At 33.4% G+C, this 18,671-nt stretch overlaps 3 protein-coding genes and 1 pseudogene across 3 annotated transcripts; all 4 read left to right on the top strand.

Annotated features, from left to right (window-relative positions):
- The first annotated feature begins 926 nt into the window (after positions 1-926).
- Positions 927-3,120, top strand: LOC111277850 (GDSL esterase/lipase At5g18430-like). Its single transcript, XM_022864278.2, has 5 exons — positions 927-1,290; positions 1,404-1,531; positions 1,647-1,889; positions 1,985-2,237; positions 2,690-3,120. The coding sequence occupies exons 1-5, from the start codon at positions 984-986 to the stop codon at positions 2,926-2,928; spliced, it is 1,170 nt and encodes a 389-aa protein (XP_022720013.2). The 5' UTR covers positions 927-983; the 3' UTR covers positions 2,929-3,120.
- A 4,310-nt stretch (positions 3,121-7,430) lies between these two features.
- On the top strand, positions 7,431-13,399 carry LOC111277849 (GDSL esterase/lipase At5g18430-like; annotated as a pseudogene).
- An 868-nt stretch (positions 13,400-14,267) lies between these two features.
- Positions 14,268-16,411, top strand: LOC111277848 (GDSL esterase/lipase At5g33370-like). The gene is made up of 5 exons (XM_022864277.2): positions 14,268-14,563; positions 14,681-14,811; positions 15,134-15,376; positions 15,687-15,939; positions 16,063-16,411. Exons 1-5 carry the CDS (start codon positions 14,275-14,277, stop codon positions 16,293-16,295), a joined length of 1,149 nt encoding a protein of 382 aa, XP_022720012.2. The 5' UTR covers positions 14,268-14,274; the 3' UTR covers positions 16,296-16,411.
- Positions 16,412-17,991: 1,580 nt separating this feature from the next.
- LOC111277647 (two-component response regulator 24-like) lies at positions 17,992-18,614 on the top strand. The gene is made up of 2 exons (XM_022864045.2): positions 17,992-18,347; positions 18,438-18,614. The coding sequence occupies exons 1-2, from the start codon at positions 18,081-18,083 to the stop codon at positions 18,612-18,614; spliced, it is 444 nt and encodes a 147-aa protein (XP_022719780.1). The 5' UTR covers positions 17,992-18,080.
- The last annotated feature ends 57 nt before the right edge of the window (positions 18,615-18,671 follow it).

Genomic DNA, 18,671 nt, shown 5'->3' with positions numbered 1-18,671 from the left:
CACTGAAGGTCTATCACAAATAATTTCTCTAGTCTCGGACCAAATGTCAATGTCACCGTGAACTTACAGCTTTTATCCAAAATCCAAATAAGCTGTTGATGTACCTTGTGGGTGAATACCAATGAAGATCTATCACAAATAATTTCTCTAGTCTCGGTCCAAATGTCAATATCACTCTGAACTTATAGCTCTTCAATTCCAAATTAATCTCATTTTAGATGAGCTTCTTCATTATTAGGTTAAAAACCCCTAAAAATAACATCTGATTCAATAGTTGATCCATTATTCTTTATTTAAAGAGTAGAATTTGATTTACTTTTTCAAATGAAAAATTCAAAAATAAAAGTTTTAAGTAAATATTTTGGTGAACGAGGAGTGATATGAATGTTGGAAGATTAATAATGTGCCAAAGAAAATGCAGTAAGCAGTAAATTGATATCATAGGAATTTCAGTTAATAGCATTGAAGATAGATATTAAATTGTTAGAACAATGATCACAAACCAATTGCTGCCATTTCAGTAGCTATAGTGAATGACTGCCACCATTTGAAACCATATGAACAAATATGGGGCAGTTGAAAGTGACTGATCAAATTTTTGGGAAGCAAATTTTCAAGGATTGTAAAAGTTAAGCACATGAAAGCCGAAATATTATGGGAATTAATCTTGTACAACATTTTCATGTTCAACTGTTGTAAAAGGATAGATTTGAGTTGAAAAAACCTACCATTTTGAAATTTATGGCAAATCTAACCCAAAGACCATTTGCAAGCCTTAAAACATAGAAATATATTCATTAATTTAGGAAAATAGATGTGGATGATTCAATGAGGGGGAGATGGGGGGAAGGGGTCAGTGGTGAGCTCATAGCATTGCCAATCACAACACCTGTACTCCATCGCTTTTGTTTTTATAGGCCATGTTTTTCTCCTTTGACAAGAACCCCTACCTATATATAAGCAGTGCCTATTCTTTGATTTACATGCAAGGGACAAAGTCTCCAATAAACAAATACTTTAGTGTATTCTCCTTCTGCTCTTCCATGGCAAGTCCAGTGGCTCTTGGTTCATGGATGGTTTTACTTTTAGGCCTTGTCATAGCAATTTCAACTACTCGAGTTGAGGCTGCCAGGGCATTTTTTGTATTTGGTGATTCTCTGGTTGACAATGGTAACAACAATTACCTTGCAACCACTGCTAGAGCTGATTCACCTCCTTATGGCATTGACACTCCTAGTCGTCTCCCCACAGGCCGCTTCTCAAATGGCAAAAATATTCCTGATTTTATCAGTTTGGGATTTCTGTCTTCTTTCTTTTTTTTTTTTTTTTACCCTTGTTGTATTTTCAATGCTGTTTGTATCATGTTACTTGAATTTGACTTAATGTGTCTATATATACAACAGGTGATGCACTTGGCTCAGAGCCAACATTGCCATACTTGAGTCCAGAACTCAGGGGAAATAGGCTGCTTGTTGGCGCCAACTTTGCTTCTGCTGGTATTGGAATCCTCAATGACACTGGCATCCAATTTGTAAGTCCTGAAATTCTTTCTCAATCCTCTCAAATCCGTTTACAGTTCCATGGCAATGTGGCACTGTCCAAGCCCCATTTTGGCTAATTCTTTTTCTCAAATGATACATTGGCAGATAAACATTATAAGAATGTTCAATCAATTAGAATACTTTAAAGAATACCAGGGCCGTTTGGCTGGCCTTGTCGGAAAAGATAAAGCAAAGCGGATTGTAAGCGATGCTCTAGTCCTCATCACTGTCGGTGGCAATGATTTTGTGAACAACTACTATTTAGTGCCTTACTCTGCAAGATCTCGCCAATACAGTCTACCAGATTATGTTAAATATCTCATCTCTGAGTACAGAAAAATTCTATTGGTAAACTTCTTCCCCTTGGTTTCAAATTTGTGTTATAGTGACTTACATGGTAACATAAAAAATATACATCAAAACTGTAACAAATTATTTTGCAGAAACTATATGTACTAGGAGCTCGGAAGGTTTTGGTGACCGGGACCGGACCGTTGGGTTGTGTTCCGGCTGAATTGGCCATGAGGAGCTCAAATGGTCAGTGTGATTCCGAGCTGCAACAAGCTGCATCCTTGTTTGATCCTCAACTGACTGAAATGATAAAAGGACTCAATAGCGAGTTAGGTGCAACTATTTTCATTGCTGCTAATACGCGTCAACAAAGCAATAATTTTGTTAGTAACCCTGGAGCCTATGGTAAGTAAATCCATAATTCAATATTTGATCACTTTTTATTTGAAGTAATTCTACTATATTTTTGTCACATCGAAAAGGAACACTAACAATTAAGAGTAATGAATGAGCCATTAATTAGAGAAGATTGGGAAGAACTGACAAAAAGGCAGGGACATGCTGCAGATAGGGGCCAAGGATATGAACAACCAAAAAGTGTGACTTTTGTTGACCTAAACCAAAGTACCCAAAATTCATTTAATTATATCAACCTAATCCCAAGTTCTATCACTATGAAATTATGATGAAAGCTACCAAAGATTTTGGCTTTTGCTCCAAACTTCCCCTCTGCCCCCCTATAATATCAACAAGCAAAAAGATTATAAAAACTAGTAAAGGAGATGAACTAAACCATGTCATGTCATTATTTTTAACATGAATGTTGAACAGCTGAATGCTATACTTCTTCTTTGCAGGATTTACTACATCAAAGATAGCATGCTGTGGCCAAGGACCCTACAATGGTCTGGGATTATGTACTTTGGCATCAAATCTGTGCCCCAATCGCAACCTGTATGCTTTCTGGGATCCATTCCATCCATCTGAGAAGGCCAATAAGATCATTGTTGACTCGATCTTGAGTGGTTCTACAGATTACATGAGCCCCATGAATCTCAGCTCCTTCTTGGCTTTGGACACCAACACCAGGACTTAGGTACATTCTAATAAGGATAATTAAGAAAACAGCTTGTGTTATACCATTGTAGTTTGATGTTTTTCCAGACATGTTTGATTATTATATGTTGTTCCAGTGGTTGGAATTATTTCCTTAATGAATTGTAATGTAACGTTTCAATCTGCTTACATAATTAATTAAGTAATTAAATAGCCCCCAATTTGTTTTCCATATTATGCCTCCATGTATGATTGATCATTTCTTGTGACAAAAAAAAATTGATATGGTATCCTTTTAAATTCGCAAAATTTTAATTATTTATTTGAATTAATCCGATAAGAAAAAAATCATTCATAAAATTTCATTAAATTACATTTTATTGTCATTGTCCCCGTCGACTACAAATACCAAAAATAATTATTGCTTAAATTTGAAAAGAGTGATTGAGTAAATAAAATTTTACACTTTTCATGTCACTCTCGAGTCTAATCATATATTAGTTAATAAACCTCACATGCAATCTCACTCGAATAAGATTGGAAATACATTGAAATTAACAATAACTTGCTGTTTAGCATTCATTAGATCAAAATTTGTTATAAATGAGCACTTGTCAATCGTCTCAATAATAATAAGCTAGATTGTTCTTTGTTGGCCAACAATAATAAGCTAGTTTAAGGAGTCAATATCGAAATTATTTTAAGTTTTCAATGGTTTTATTTTAAATTTCAGATTTTCCCAAAATCTTTTTTGCATGGTAAATTTTGTTTCATGAATTGGGTATAATTATAAGTCCAAACTCAAAATTTGAATAATTAATTTGTACAATCATTTTTAAAGATAATTTTTAATAAATATAAAATTTTAATTTATATTAATTAATTTTTTATTTTCAAATTATGATTTTTTTATATAAAAAAGATTATATTAATTTAATTAATTACATTTCGTACCATAATATATTTGTCCTTATCATCACCCCATATTTTCAAACTAAGCACGTTCTATGAAATAGACTAGGTTTGGTTTTAATGAGTCGAGGAAAGTGGATGACTAGTCGGCTGCATGATAGAGAAAAATTTTCCATTTTCATACTTTGTTTTTTAAATTTTGGAAATGAAATTATTGTTCAATGATTTTGAAAGATAAATCTAAATTTAACTTTCTTGAAAGATAAACATAAAACTCCTTTACCATAAGCTTTTCAATGGTGGCAACCAATCATTTACTGTTTAGGGATATTCAAACTTGGATGAAGGAGATTCAGATTCAACCACAAAACTCTGCTCCAGGCTGGCTCCAATGCCTATGGTTCAGCCTAAAATTAAGATGCCTACCCCTGTCTAAGCTTAATATCATATTCATAATGTAATATTCATTCTCATTTTCATTCGAATAAAAAATCGAATTTCTTGGATAAAATTAACATCTTTATTCATAACTGAGCATTCAACATTCAACAGCTTCACTCTTACGAGGGAAAAAGAAACAACCTTATCGACCAATGCGGCGCCTCATTACTTTTGGTTACTACATTAGGGATGAACGTCGACTAATGCGTACGATGTGAATGGCGTTTCATATTTAATGTTTTTGGTCTTGAACGAGTCAATAGTTCATCATCACTTCAATGTTCCAATTAAATTCTTGCCATCTACTCTGGATGATGATCTTTTGCTTAGTTTCTGTCAAACTTTATATTTTCATGAAAATTATTGCACCATATACGTATGATGTATTTCAAGATTTTATTCACAAAATGCTATTCACAATGGGTAGTTTCACATAAAAATTGTTTAGAAAGATTGAAATTGAAAACCGAATGTTGAGATTTTGCAGATCTCAACTTTTCTTTGGTCTGCTTGATAGTTTTTCCTTCTTTCAACACTATACCTAAAGGGACAGGGATTTTCAACTATATTAAGCCAAATTTATGACTAGTGGATGAGTAGTATCTCTCATTCAAATCGATGATTTAGACCTAAACATTAACAAATGTAAAACTTGGATTCTTCCATTTCTTGGGTCAGAAAAATGAGAAGAAAAATTACTTACAATTGGAGAAATGAAACCCTTCGGTTAATTATTTTTTGTATACAGCAAAAAATAAGAATCGTAGTAGAATATAGAGACTGCATGTATATGAAATATTTACTTCATAAAGAATATTACTACTAAGTACTAGTAACTAAAGGATCTTGTCTAGGCATTAAATGATGAAAACAAAGCAATAGGAGTACAATTTCAGACCTGGATGATTTGACTATAAGTAGTGATGAATCAGCTGGGAAAAATAAAAAATGAAATGCTAGAGTGAAGTTGGGTTGTTGTTGTTGTCTTTTGTTCCTGGTAAGGACTTTGGTTGTTGGCAGATAGATTTATAAAATACAAATTGAAGTGAAATAGTGATGTTGTCAAGCAATAAATGCAATCTCGTTAAATTTGGAATTTGAAGGTAACAGTTGTTGGTGCAAGTATATTGTGAGAATTTACTAACTCCCCAGAAAGGCAAAACTGCAAAAGGAGACAAAACCCTTTTTTGGTGTGTGAAAATTGAAATGGATGCCAGGAGATAGGCCCCAAACCCTTGCATTCCTAACCTGGTGCGTCCGAAGTTGAGTGTTCCAGTTATGGCAAGGCCCATTGATGCCTTGAACGTACATCTAGCAATTTAAATAATATAATAACTTAATATAAAAATAAAATATGAAAATAATATAATTTAAAATTTTAACAATAATTATATATGAGTTTAACAAAATAAAAAAATATATATAATGTTTTTGTGTTATCATGAATTGTAATACTTAAATTTTTGTGTAAAATATTATACAAATATATGAATTTTAATATTTTATATTATATAAATATACGAATTATCATATCTATGTACCCCACCACCATATGAAATTTTCAGTTTTAAGTAGGAGCAAGAGACAGAGAACTTCCGGGATTATTGATTCCCAGTTTCCCACTAAAAGACCCTTTGTTAATTAGCAAAAAATGAAACAGGGGATAGAGGTTTTTTATAAGAAGATCAATGTTATTTACAAGTTTTATTTGAGTTAAGGGCCGATTTACACATCCGGTATAGTACACTTAAGATTTTACTCTCGAAATGTTTCTCAAAGAAATCAAACCTTGGTCGACAAAGAAGGGGTTCCTCCCTCACCAACTGGTGTAAGCCTTGTGGATTGGGTTAACAATTTAATTAAATGGATCTTTTCAATGATTTAATTAGGTTTAAGAACATCAGCTTCCAGCTACTTTTGGTTCTAAACATGTGCAAATACTAATTAATTTGCCAGGTAAAATTAATACATACAAGATTTCTTTTTGATTGCTTGGAGTTGGATGTAAGTATTTATTGTATTTTGATCTTTGCAATGAGATAACTATGGGCGGTGCAATGGAAATAATTCTTTGGGTGGTTTGGGGTATTAAATACAATTCAACTGCAAAAACCATTTACACTTATCACATGGAAGCAAAGCTAAAAAGTGCTTTACTTTTTCCTTCTCTATTAAATGAGTATATCCAAATAGGAAGCAGTACTTAATTAATGGAACTACAAGATTCATTTGCTTTTATCATGATCATAAGTATGACAGTTGAAAATGGAATATTTTGAACAACCAAAATGTTATGAAATGTGATTCTTTGTCCACCTTTCATAGCAAGGAAAAGCAAAACTTACTATATATGTACCAAGACAACATGCTCAAACTCTCCTGTTCTAGAAAAAAAATGTCTGAGCTTTGATATAAATAACAAACCTGATTATGCATGTCAAGCAAGCACGCTTCAAGCAGAAGATCATGTGAATAGATTTTAGAACAGTATGGTTTTGTTTATGATGACAAAGAATCTGTAAACTCTACTATACACCTTGGTTTCGTACACTAAATTTATAGATAGATTAATGTATCGTCTCAAGTCAATTCGCTAGGCTAAACCAATCTGGGTAGAAACATTTGATTCCTAGGTAGAAGTTCGAAAACCGAAATTTTCTGGAATTGATGATTGAATGATGTTAACAGAGTGAAATGTATTCTTGAGTTGTTTGATGTTATGCCATATTATTTGGAATCATGAATGACTTACATGGGACTTTACTCTCGCCCAATTGCTTAATGATGGAACAGGCAATTGTCAGATACTGATCGTGTCGGTCGCAGAAGCTTTTCTGTGCTAATCAATATTAACATGAATATTGAATTTGCCTATCCCAGATTGATCCAGCATGGTGGCAAGTTTGATCACCATGTTCTGGTATAAGAAATCAATGTCTCTATTAGGAACAGTTAGTAGATCTTTTCTATGAAGTTTCATCATAGCTTAAAGAAGTAGAAATTATGATGAACTTAAATATTTCCTTAAATTGCATGCATATAGTACTACTTGTGCCATATACACAACCACCAATACTAACTTGCCTTTGTTTTGGGGGCGTTTTTCACTTGTCAGAGTGATTGCAGAAGTCAAGAAGCAATTTAAGACCTTCCATTTCTCCCAGTCTGCCTCCAAGAAATCTCTTTCGATAGAAGCAAAAGGTTTATTAAGAGCCTGTCAGAGGATTACGAGGAATTCAGATAATGGCTATTTCATTAGTAGGCAATTCTTGGATAGTTATAGGCCTGCTGTTCGCTCTTGAAGCTGTATTTATCCAAGCTGAAGCTCAAGCATTCTTCGTATTTGGTGATTCACTTGTTGATAGTGGAAACAACAAGTACCTTGTGACAACTGCTCGTGCGGATTCTCCCACTAATGGAGTTGATTACCCAACTAGCAGACCAACGGGACATTTCTCTGATTGCCTTATCATCCCAGACCTCCTTAGTTAGGTTCCAACTTGAATTAACTTTTCAATCTTGTTTGGTTGTCACTGAACATGTAGACATATTTAAGTCATTTATGTGCTTGTCATCAGGCCAATAAATTGGTTTATCAAAACCCCCATTACCATACTTGAGTCCAGAGCTCAGAGGACAAAAGCTGCTTAATGGTGCCTACTTTGCTTGAGCAAGGGTTGGAATCCTCAATGACACTGGAATTCAATTTGTAAGTTTGCACCCTTGTTATCGAACTCTCCATTTACCACAGCCATTATCTATGACGAATATTAGGCACTTTTTCTCCCCTCCGCATGTATATTCATCTGAGCAGGAATAGCACCCATCATCATATATCCAATTTCTATCCAAATTTCCTTTGGCTTGGTACTTTTCAGTTCTCAATTTAACCGTTCTTTTGTTTCATATAAATTTCTCTGCAATCCTGCATATATGAACTACTGTATAGAAGCTTGTATTCTAGTTTGTACTATAACATAGAATTTCCGTATTGTAGGTAGACGTAATAAGAATGTTCAGACAATTTGATTACTTTGAACAATACCAGCAAAGATTGAGTGCCCTCATTGGTGCTGAGCAGACGCACAGACTTGTAAACCAATCACTTGTCTTCATCACTGATGGTGGGAATGATTTTGTGAATTATTACTTCTTGGTGTCCTACTCAGCAAGGTCTCTTCAATAAAATTTGCCAGATTCTGTGAAGTTTCTCATCTCAGAGTACCAGAAACTTTTGACAGTAATTCCATTCCCTATTTTTACTTTCCAACAGTTTTGTTTCCCAAATATGCCAGCAATTTAATGTCACATGAAAGTAAGCACCATTATTTTACAGATGGAAATAAGTCCATGTGCTTGTGAAAGAGGCAGCGAATGAGCTTTCACGAGATATATGAAAGGCTTTGATGGGGGAAATCCAGCATTTATTTATTGCTAATTTTCTACTACCTATTGTTTTATTCAGATGTGAATTAAGTCCCCAATTTCATACCGGTCTCCCAAAGGCATGACAAAGCACAAAAATTAATTAAGACAAAAAAGTACTTAGCATACATCAAACTGAGCATAACATAATTATTTTTGTTTCAAAAAATCTATCATTGCAGAACCCGGAAAGGATCAAAGGTAAATCGATAAAATAGATAAAGATTTATACAAAGATTGGAGGATGGTCTTAGCGAGAGGAAAGTGAGTAAAGAAAAGAAGAGATGAGAGTGACCGAAGAGCCTCCTCTTCTTTGTTATCCTACATGCTATTTATAAACAAATTAGGAATAGTAATTATGTACAGTTACCATTACAATATACAGTAAAATTTTTATCTACAGTAATTGTTATAGTGATTTGCTATAGTTTTTCAATAATAAGTTTCTATCTTCTAGAACGGCTGTCTGCTACAATGATTGCTACAAGATTTTTTGTCGGGTACAGTAACTGTTACAATACGACTAGTCTTTGACTTTGAACAATTTTATTTTTTTGTGTCGACAACTTGGATTAGCTTATTCTTAGGTTAATACTTGCTTGGAATATCTACAAGATGGGTTATCCTTCCATAACATTTTCCATATTGTGCAATTCTTCATCTTTTGGGTTAAAAGATTGAGGAGAATTGGTTCTGGTTTTATTCCACATCTGCAATCCTTCTTGATACTAGTATAGCATCTCCATAAGATGATCAATGTATTCCATTTTGGAAAGTCTTTCCAGGAGTTGGATTACTTTTGGTTCACTTTCTATTTCCAGGTCATCATGACAAGAATAATAATATCTTACCATTATTCTTCATCCATCAGTTTCAGCAGATATTCTGGGAAACTCTGTAGTAGCCAAATAAAACAAGTGTTTTGTTTTTTCCATCATAGAGATTCTTGTTTGGAATTGGTATTGAAAGGGGTTGATATATTTGGATATGATTTTGTTTAAATCATTAGAGTGGTTTTGAGCATCTGTAAGAGGGTCAAAGAAGGCTCATGTAATTACTCTTTCAATTTTCCATATTTGATAAGGTTGATAAAATCTTTTTCATTGAAAGACTCCAATAAGGCTAGTTATGGTGAAATGTATATAGTAGAAGTGTTTGGCATATTTTACGGTTTGGTAAAATTGATGCTTAATAAAGGCTGAAAAAGTTTTGATAAGTTCAAAAAAAAAGTTTTGGACCAAGATTTGGCCAACTATACCCAATTCGATACTGATTATATCAAAGGGTTCATGGCTAAGGCGAAATTTGATTTTTGAAATGGAATCGCCAATCTCTGTAATAAAAATATAAGTAGAAAAACAATGTTCTAAAAATTTTTTGATCAACAGTTTTTTTATTGTCTGAGTAATAGAAAAATTTATCTGTTGAAACAGTTCCTTAGTTAGGAAGACTATAGCTTTTTCAAACAAAAGAATTATCTTGAGCTTGTTTAGCTGGGGAGAATTATAGTTTTCAAAATATTCACATAAATTCAAGAAATTGTTTATTTCTTGAATACTATACTGATTTTATTCCAAAGCAAAGATATCAATATCTTGTTGTTTTAGCAGATTAGTGAAAAAAAGGCTTTGGAAAGCTGTGTCTTTAAACTTCTGAATTTCATCAGCTTGTTTGACTAGAAATTCAGCTAGTTTGATCATCGCTTTTTGAAAGCTAGATTTGTTTTTTGAGAGATGAGATTTTCAAACATTGTTTAGTAAATATAGACTCATGGTTCAAGTTCAGGATTATAAAAATATTTGATTGTAGGCTAAAAGCTTTTATTTTTTTCAATAGTTTTTCTGTAGAAGAAACTATTTCTGAATAGCTTAGGGGTGTCTATTGATTTGGGTCTTGAACAAATTGTGATAAATCTGTTTGAAATCTCAAAGGAGATGGCATGTATGGTGGTCTAAAATTTTGAGGTTGATAGAAAAATAATCCCTGGTTAGGATCATTGTAGAAGTCAAATCCAATGTTAGAATTTGTAAAGAAACTAGGAGATCGTGGAAAAGCAGGGGTTGAAGAGGAAGAGGAAGAAGAACATTTTTTAGATTGCTTTTTTTTTTTTTATAATTCTCCATTCTCCAGGGTTTTCTTGAGGTGTTTTACCTCGATCCATTTGGCTTGCTAAGAAAATCAGTTAAAATGTTTTTATCAGAATAGATAAACTCAATAAGAAAATTATACTGACAAAAAAAAAAAAATACCACCTGATTATTCTTGGGTTGTCTAAGAGTTTTCTATTCTTGAGAAAATCTTGGACTGCCTGGTTATCTATTCTTATAACAAATGCTTTAGGGGCTAGATAAATATGAAATTGGTGTACACTATTTTTTATAGCAAGTAACTCTTTTTCATAAATAATATAATTAATTTCATTTGGTTTAAATTTAATAGAATTATAACCACAAATCAATTTATCTTTTTGATGAAAATTTTTTGCTTGAATGACACATCCCCAATTTTCTTCACTGGAATCTGTCTCTAATATCAGTAAATCTCTCTTTTAGGTAGATAAACTTTAGTAATATAGGTTAGCTCTGATTTGATTTGTTTAATAATATTAGAGACTGCTACTGTCCAAACAAATTCATTATCTTTACGTAATTTACGCAAAAAAAGACTTTCCTTTTTAGAAAGATTTTTAAAAAATTATCTGCCATAATTAACAATACCTAGAAATTGTTGAGGTCGTTTGATATTATCCAGTTCTTCTAAAAACTCTTTGATCTTCGAGATAATATGATCCTGCAATGTTAATCCATTAACAGATAGATTCAGACCAAAAAATTCAATTTCTATTTTTTCGAGTTCAACCTTTTTAGGACTCAAAATAATATCGTGTAAGATAAATTCTTAAACAATAATATTCAAGTGTTTCCTGTGCTCATCTAATGTATTAGAAAAGATAAGTATATCATCAATATATACATAATAAAATTGATTATGTTTGCTGAAAATAGTGTCCATCTAACGCTGAAATATTTGTGGTACATTGCATAGATCAAAAGGCATAATAGTCTATTGGTAATGTGGCTGTTGGTGCACTCAAAGCAGTTAAAGGTTTATATTCAGGTTTAAGCATGATTTGCGAAAAACCATATTTACAATCAAATTTAGAAAAATATTTAGCATATTTTGCTAGATTTATTAAGACATCTTTACAAGGAATAAAATAGCTATCAAATATAAGATTTTGATTTAATCTCTTATAATTGATAACCATACGGGGCTTACCTCGTTTAATCTCTGAATGGTTTCTTACCATGAATGCTGTGCTAGAATGTGGACTGGTAGTTGGTTCTATAAGACCTTTTTCCAATAGCTCTGAGATTTGAATCTCAAACTCATCTATACCCTGTTTGGTATAGATTATGGGCTTTACTCTTATAATCTCTTTTGGATTGTGAAGAGTAAGTTCACAGTATCTTGGATTTTTTTTCCAAAGCTTCAATAGTTGTTCACTGAAGTTTTCCTACAAAATCTTATAAAGCTAATGTGTTTCATTGATTGCTTTTATAGTATTTGTTAATCTTTCTGGTTGAAAGTTTTTATCGCAAATATGATTATGTTCTTGTAATAAAGGAATTTCAATTGATTTTTTATCAATTGTAAGGGTGACATGAGTATTGGAGATAGAGAATGGGATATAAGTATGTAAAAAATTATTAACTAGTAATATATCTCCATGCATGTTAGGAAAACATAATATTTTTGGTATTATGAATCTAACATTATTAAAATAAACAGGAATATTTTTTGCTTTATAACCAACAGTAGTTTCCTTACCATCTATACCTATTATGATGATAGGATGCTTCATTGGTTGCCATTTGTTTATGGGTAAAGCATTGTTGCGACAACTTGAAATTGTTGCTCAAGTGTCTAGCAATATATGTAGACTATATGGTTTATAGTCCTGAAATCGAAATTCACCTTTCACAAAAGTATAATATCGATCTTTATTAGAGAATAAGATTGTGTTAGGTGCAGATAATCTAAAATTATTTATAAAATGTAACATTTTATAAAGACTTTGTTAATTCTATTTTAAATCAACTGGGAGCACGCTGAGTTCTTGTGACAGGCACTGGACCATTAGGTTGTGTTCTAGCAGCATTAGCCATGAGGGGAACAAATGGCGGATGTTCAGCTGAACTGCAACGAGCAGCATCTTTGTATAACCCCCAACTAGTTCAGATGGTAAATGGACTAAACAGAAAAATTGGCAGTGATGTCTTCATTGCTGCAAATACACAACAAATGCACAGGGATTTTGTTAGTGATCTTCAAATATATGTTATGCCAGCATTCCCACCATTCTATGCTATTATATAAACAGCCACATATAGCTTTATGTCATACGATGATTAAAACACTACGGCAATGATTTCGAGTTGGCGTTGATCATGAAGCAATTAGATCTTGGATTTTGCTGCATTTGTTATGGTTTGGCAGGGTATGCTACATCATGGATAGCATGTTGCGGACGAGGACCTTATAGTGGAATTGGTCTATGCACAATGTTTTCCAACTTGTGCCCAAACAGAGAGATTTATGCATTCTGGAATGCGTTCCATCCCTCAGAGAAGGCAAACAAGTTGATTGTGCAACAAATCATGACCAGCCCTAGCAAATAAATGCACCCAATGAACCTCAGCACCATTATAGTTTTAGATTCCATGTCCTGATAGACTATTTTCCTTGACAACTTTCCACTGCTCTAATGCCAATGAATTTTATTTAGTTTGTATATCACTTTCTATTTGGTCTTGAAATTTCAATCAAATTTTACCTGTAATTCTGAAGAGTAAGAAATGCCAGACAGATTTTTCATAAAACATGTCACTGAAATTTTGGAGGCCAGAGCAGGAAAGCTAATGTACATTATTAGAACAAGAGCCATCCCCAAAATTAAGGAGAACATTAATCAGAGAATTACTTGACATTTATGTACTTGAAACACTTTGGTTCCTTTCCTTACAGACAAAGTTGTCAAGGTTATGTTTGATCAAAAATGATCCTGAGAAGATCTTTTTGGTACTCAAAACAGTTAAACTATGTTTCCTTTTGTGTTACAATCATTAAAGAAAGCTTCATTGTAAGAAAGAATACGACTTGTTTCAAGATTAAACCCTCACGAGTCAACCAAATTCTTTCATCCAGAATTTCTGCCATTTGTGTATCTGTAATTTACCAATAGCTAAAACGATGACCTTTCAATGGTATGCTTAGTAAACCAATGCAATGCCTAATTTCTACCATTGATCTACACAAAAAGTCTGAAGTATCATATAAATTCATATCTTCCCTAGCCCACAGTGACTGAGAACCAGTTTCCAGGACAGACAGATCATTTGCATGAAAAATGCAAAAGTAGCAATAAATTTCCTGATAAAAAGGTGCAATTCCATATCCACATCTCTTGACGGTGATTGAAAAGGAATAACAAAAGTTGGTATACGGATACAACTACAAAAACAGCTAGCTTTTTTGCTTTGCAGCTTCTCTTTAATTCAACGGTGGCTGAAATCCCAGCTCTATAAAGCACCCCCACTATTTTCCTATGCCCACAGAAGTCCTCCTTTGGTTTCTTGTGATAGTGTTAATGGCTTCTTCATCAATATCTTCTGATTTTTGGATGGTTTTGGTTTTCCTATTGGTCTTGGTGAGCATTGCTTCCTTAGCTGAGGCTCGAGCATTCTTTATTTTTGGTGATTCACTTGTCGATAGTGGCAACAACAACTTCCTTGCAACAACTGCCCGTGCAGATTCACCCCCTTATGGAATTGATTATCCAACTGGAAGACCCACCGGGCGTTTCTCTAATGGCCTTAACATCCCAGACCTGATTGGTTAAGTTTCTAATAATAGTTACAGTCATGCTGTTTTCCTTAATTTTTTTTTTTTTATTGTTTTGATCTTGTCTACAGACAATATAAATGTATTCAAGTCAATTGCATGCTTGCCAGGTGAGCAAATTGGCTTATCAGAATCCCCATTGCCATATTTGAGCCCAGAGTTTAATAGGAAAAGGCTGCTTGTTGGTGCCAACTTTGCTTCAGCTGGGGTTGGAATCCTTAATGACACTGGAGTTCAATTTGTAAGTTTAGCAGCTAATCAACCATACTTCATTGGCCAAAAAAAAAATCTTCTTTCCTGGATGGAAGTTCATTTAAAAGCAGAAGCTTATGCCATACTAACTTTAAAACTAGTTGAACCCAAGGCATAGCTTTAATGATTCATGCATGTTTAGGGTTCAAATCGTAATACTTGAAACCCTTTCTCCTATCCTTAAGCTGTGGCCTCGTTTGTACCAAAAAAAAAAAACTAGTTATTGATGCTTGCTTGAATATATAGCTACATTGGAACAAGGAATGCTGATACCAATAAGGTAATAACCAAAAATGTTACAATTATTACAGGTAAATATACTAAGAATGTATAGACAGCTGGAGTTGTTTCAAGAATACAAGCGAAGACTGTCGTGTCTCGTTGGATCAAGGCAAGCTAATCAACTTGTAAACCAAGCACTCGTCCTCATCACTGTTGGTGGCAATGATTTTGTCAACAACTACTACTTGGTGCCCTACTCTGCAAGATCTCGCCAATACAAATTGCCTGATTATGTCAAGTTTCTCATTTCAGAATATCGAAGACTCTTGATGGTAATCTCTTTCTTTTTTTTTTTTTCCTTTGACAAATTTTCTTGCCTTGATCTGTCTTCTACCATGCACTGGCAGTCACAAGAAAATTGGCAACATTTTAAAGATAGTGGACATTGCTATTAGTTTGTAAACATATGAAAGAGGAACAAAATTTAGGCTGCACCAATCACATGTTTCATGTTTGGCTTTTCAAGCAAGCAAACAACATTCAGTTTTTGTAGGCCTTTTTGGTTCTTAACTTGTTTACTTACAAACTCTCTTCATTGCGTGTTTATAAACCACATTTTCTTCATCATCATCATTATTGCAGAGGCTGTACAAGCTGGGAGCACGCAGGGTTTTAGTGACAGGCACTGGACCGTTAGGTTGTGTTCCAGCAGAACTGGCTATGCGGGGCAGGAATGGCGAATGCTCAGAAGAACTGCAACAGGCTGCATCCTTATATAATCCACAACTTGTTCAGATGTTAAATGGACTCAACAGTAAGATTGGAAAAGATGTGTTCATTAGTGCAAATACTCAAAGAATGCACAATGATTTCGTTAGTGACCCTCGAGCCTTCGGTACTTTCCTAGTCCAAAATCTCAACACTAAATTATTTCTGTAACAAGGAGAACTGAGAAAAGTTGTATCCTTATATTATAGCGTGTACTTTCTAACTAGAATCTTTGTCATGGTTGAAACAGGATTTACAACATCACAGGTAGCCTGTTGTGGGCAAGGCCCTTACAATGGAATTGGTCTATGCACTCAATTGTCAAATTTGTGTCCTGACAGAGCTCTCTATTCCTTTTGGGATCCATTCCATCCATCAGAGAAGGCTAACAGATTGATTGTGGAACAAATAATGACTGGCTCTAATGAGTACATGCACCCCATGAATCTAAGCACTATCATGGCCTTGGATTCTAGGATCTGACATGTTCTTTTTTTTTTTCTCTCCTTTTTCATCTTCTGTGTGTTCTGCAATAATCTGTTTCTTCAACTGTCATTAATGTTATTTTCAACTTGTTTGCTTTTGTCTTGAATGTAATGGAATTCAATGGATTGTGATGTTGGAGTTGGTACGCATTTGCAATGCATTGGTTATAGGCATTAATGCCTCTAATCTTTGTCATAATTCTTATATAAATTAATCAAGTTAGAGACATAAGTTCTACTTTTTACTTGGTTTAATGGGAAAAAGCCTTCTTTCACTGTAACCCTTTTTCATCTAGCAATTTTAAATGCAACACAAAAATTATACAAAAAAAAATATAAAAATGACAATTTAAAATTTTAACAAAAACTGTATTTTTGTTTGGAAAAAACCAAAAAAAAAAATATATATTTTTTTGTATATCACACTATAATTTTTTGTTCTATATATTTTAACACAAAAAAACAAAATAATACAAACATACAAATTACCGTATTAAGAGACCGATAATACAAGAGTTTGTTATTGAAATTGGGCTTGTTAGAGTTTATTAATAAAATTGGGTTTCTTAACTGGCTAGATGCCAGATTATTCGGTTCAATATGCAAGTTATTTGGGCCATTTTAAAGGCAAACTTGGGCACAAATGCTCAAGTCTAAGCCTATTTGGACTGGGTTAGCTGTCAAGACCCAATCTCAAATAGGCATATCTCAAGCTTTCTAATTTGGCCCAGCCCGTGCGAGAAAAATGAAATGCAGCTTCATCCATCTACGTAGGACCCTCAATGTTTGATCATTTCATTGATTAATATGATATTTTAATTTTATCTTCTTTTATGTTAAAATCTTGAAACTCTTATCAATTTTGATAACTACTAAGTCATGTTTTAAGAAAAAAAGAAAAAAAAAATTTTGGATATCCGAATTGTTGTCAATATAAGATATACTTTACCTATACTTTAAGCTGATCCGTTTCATGCATGTTAATTGAACTAAACTATTGTATTTAAAAAATTGAATGTTTTAGGTGTCAATGTCCCAAAATGCATTTGTGAATGCACGTACATATATATATATAAATACATACACACACACACATATATATATGATTGTAAAATCTAATAAAAAAAATAAATGCAATACAAAGCACGTGTTCGATCTCTAATTTCTAAAATGGTGGGCTTGTGTGATCAAAAACCCGCGGTTTTTATAGAGAAAACTCTTGACTAAGAGGATTCAATTTATATTTAGATTGTATTTATGAAAAAATATCTTATATTCTTAATTGCAGATCTGACAAAGATGATATTCATAATAATTTATTAAAATTTTGAAAAAAGTTTTAAAATTTTCATTTCTAAAAGTAATTTTTGAAAGGAAAGAAGAATCCAAGCAACTAGATTACATCTTAAATACTTCGATCTTTTTCCTTTCAACCATTTTAAACAAAATACCACTGGTTTAAGGCTAAGTGACAAACTACAAATCTAGTTGCAAACCCTAAACTCTTCATGCATATCATGTGTCTTAAATGCAATATGAAAAGGTATCACTTTCCATTCCCTATATAAATCTAGGTAGTTAGAGATACAAGTTTGCCATTGAAGAATTCGTTTCTTAAAATTAGCATACAAGCAAGCAAGAAACTAGCATTGAGGTTGTCAAATTAAGCTATATATCTTTCTTTTATGAGATTTACTTGTTATTGCTTGTAGTTGAGTGTATTTTTTTTATGACTTCTTATGGCTAACATTTTCAATGTTTCAAAGAAGCTGCAGCTTGAAAAATGGTGCTAGGAAAAGGGGCATCGAGTTCATTGAGCATGAAAATGGCTGATGGAGCTGAAGACATGGTTAATAACAACAACTTCACTGTACTAGTTGTTGATGATGATCCTCTCATCCGAAAACTCCATGATATGCACCTCAAGAATTTTGGACTGAGGGCTCAAGTGGTTGAAAATGGAAAAAAGGCTGTTGATCTGTGCCATGTTGGAGCCAATTTCAATCTCATTCTGATGGACAGGGAAATGCCGGTGATGAATGGTGCCGAGGTATCTATAAATATATAATTTTCAAAAGTCATTTGGCTTACAAGCTAACAAAAGTTCCATTGCCTATATATTATTTTTTTTGTGTTACAGGCAACCAAGGAGTTGCGAGCTATGGGGGTGAATAGCTTGATCGTTGGTGTAACTTCGTGTGGCTCACCAAATGAGAAGCAAGCTTTCATGGAGGCAGGGTTGGATTATTGCTTTGAAAAGCCCTTGACTCCTGATAAGATCACTTTCCTTCTCCAAGAGCTCAACAAGAACAACTAATCATCTGTTTGGTTGAAGATATTTGACCATTGATCGATGTTACTCCTTCAGCTTATC

The sequence above is a fragment of the Durio zibethinus genome, chromosome 7 (genome assembly GCF_047325235.1).
Source record: "Durio zibethinus cultivar Kanyao isolate XHJ-2024 chromosome 7, ASM4732523v1, whole genome shotgun sequence".
Classification (NCBI taxonomy): Eukaryota; Viridiplantae; Streptophyta; class Magnoliopsida; order Malvales; family Malvaceae; genus Durio; species Durio zibethinus.
The sequence above is the reverse complement of the archived record's forward strand: the minus strand, read 5'-3'. Positions and strand labels throughout refer to the sequence as shown.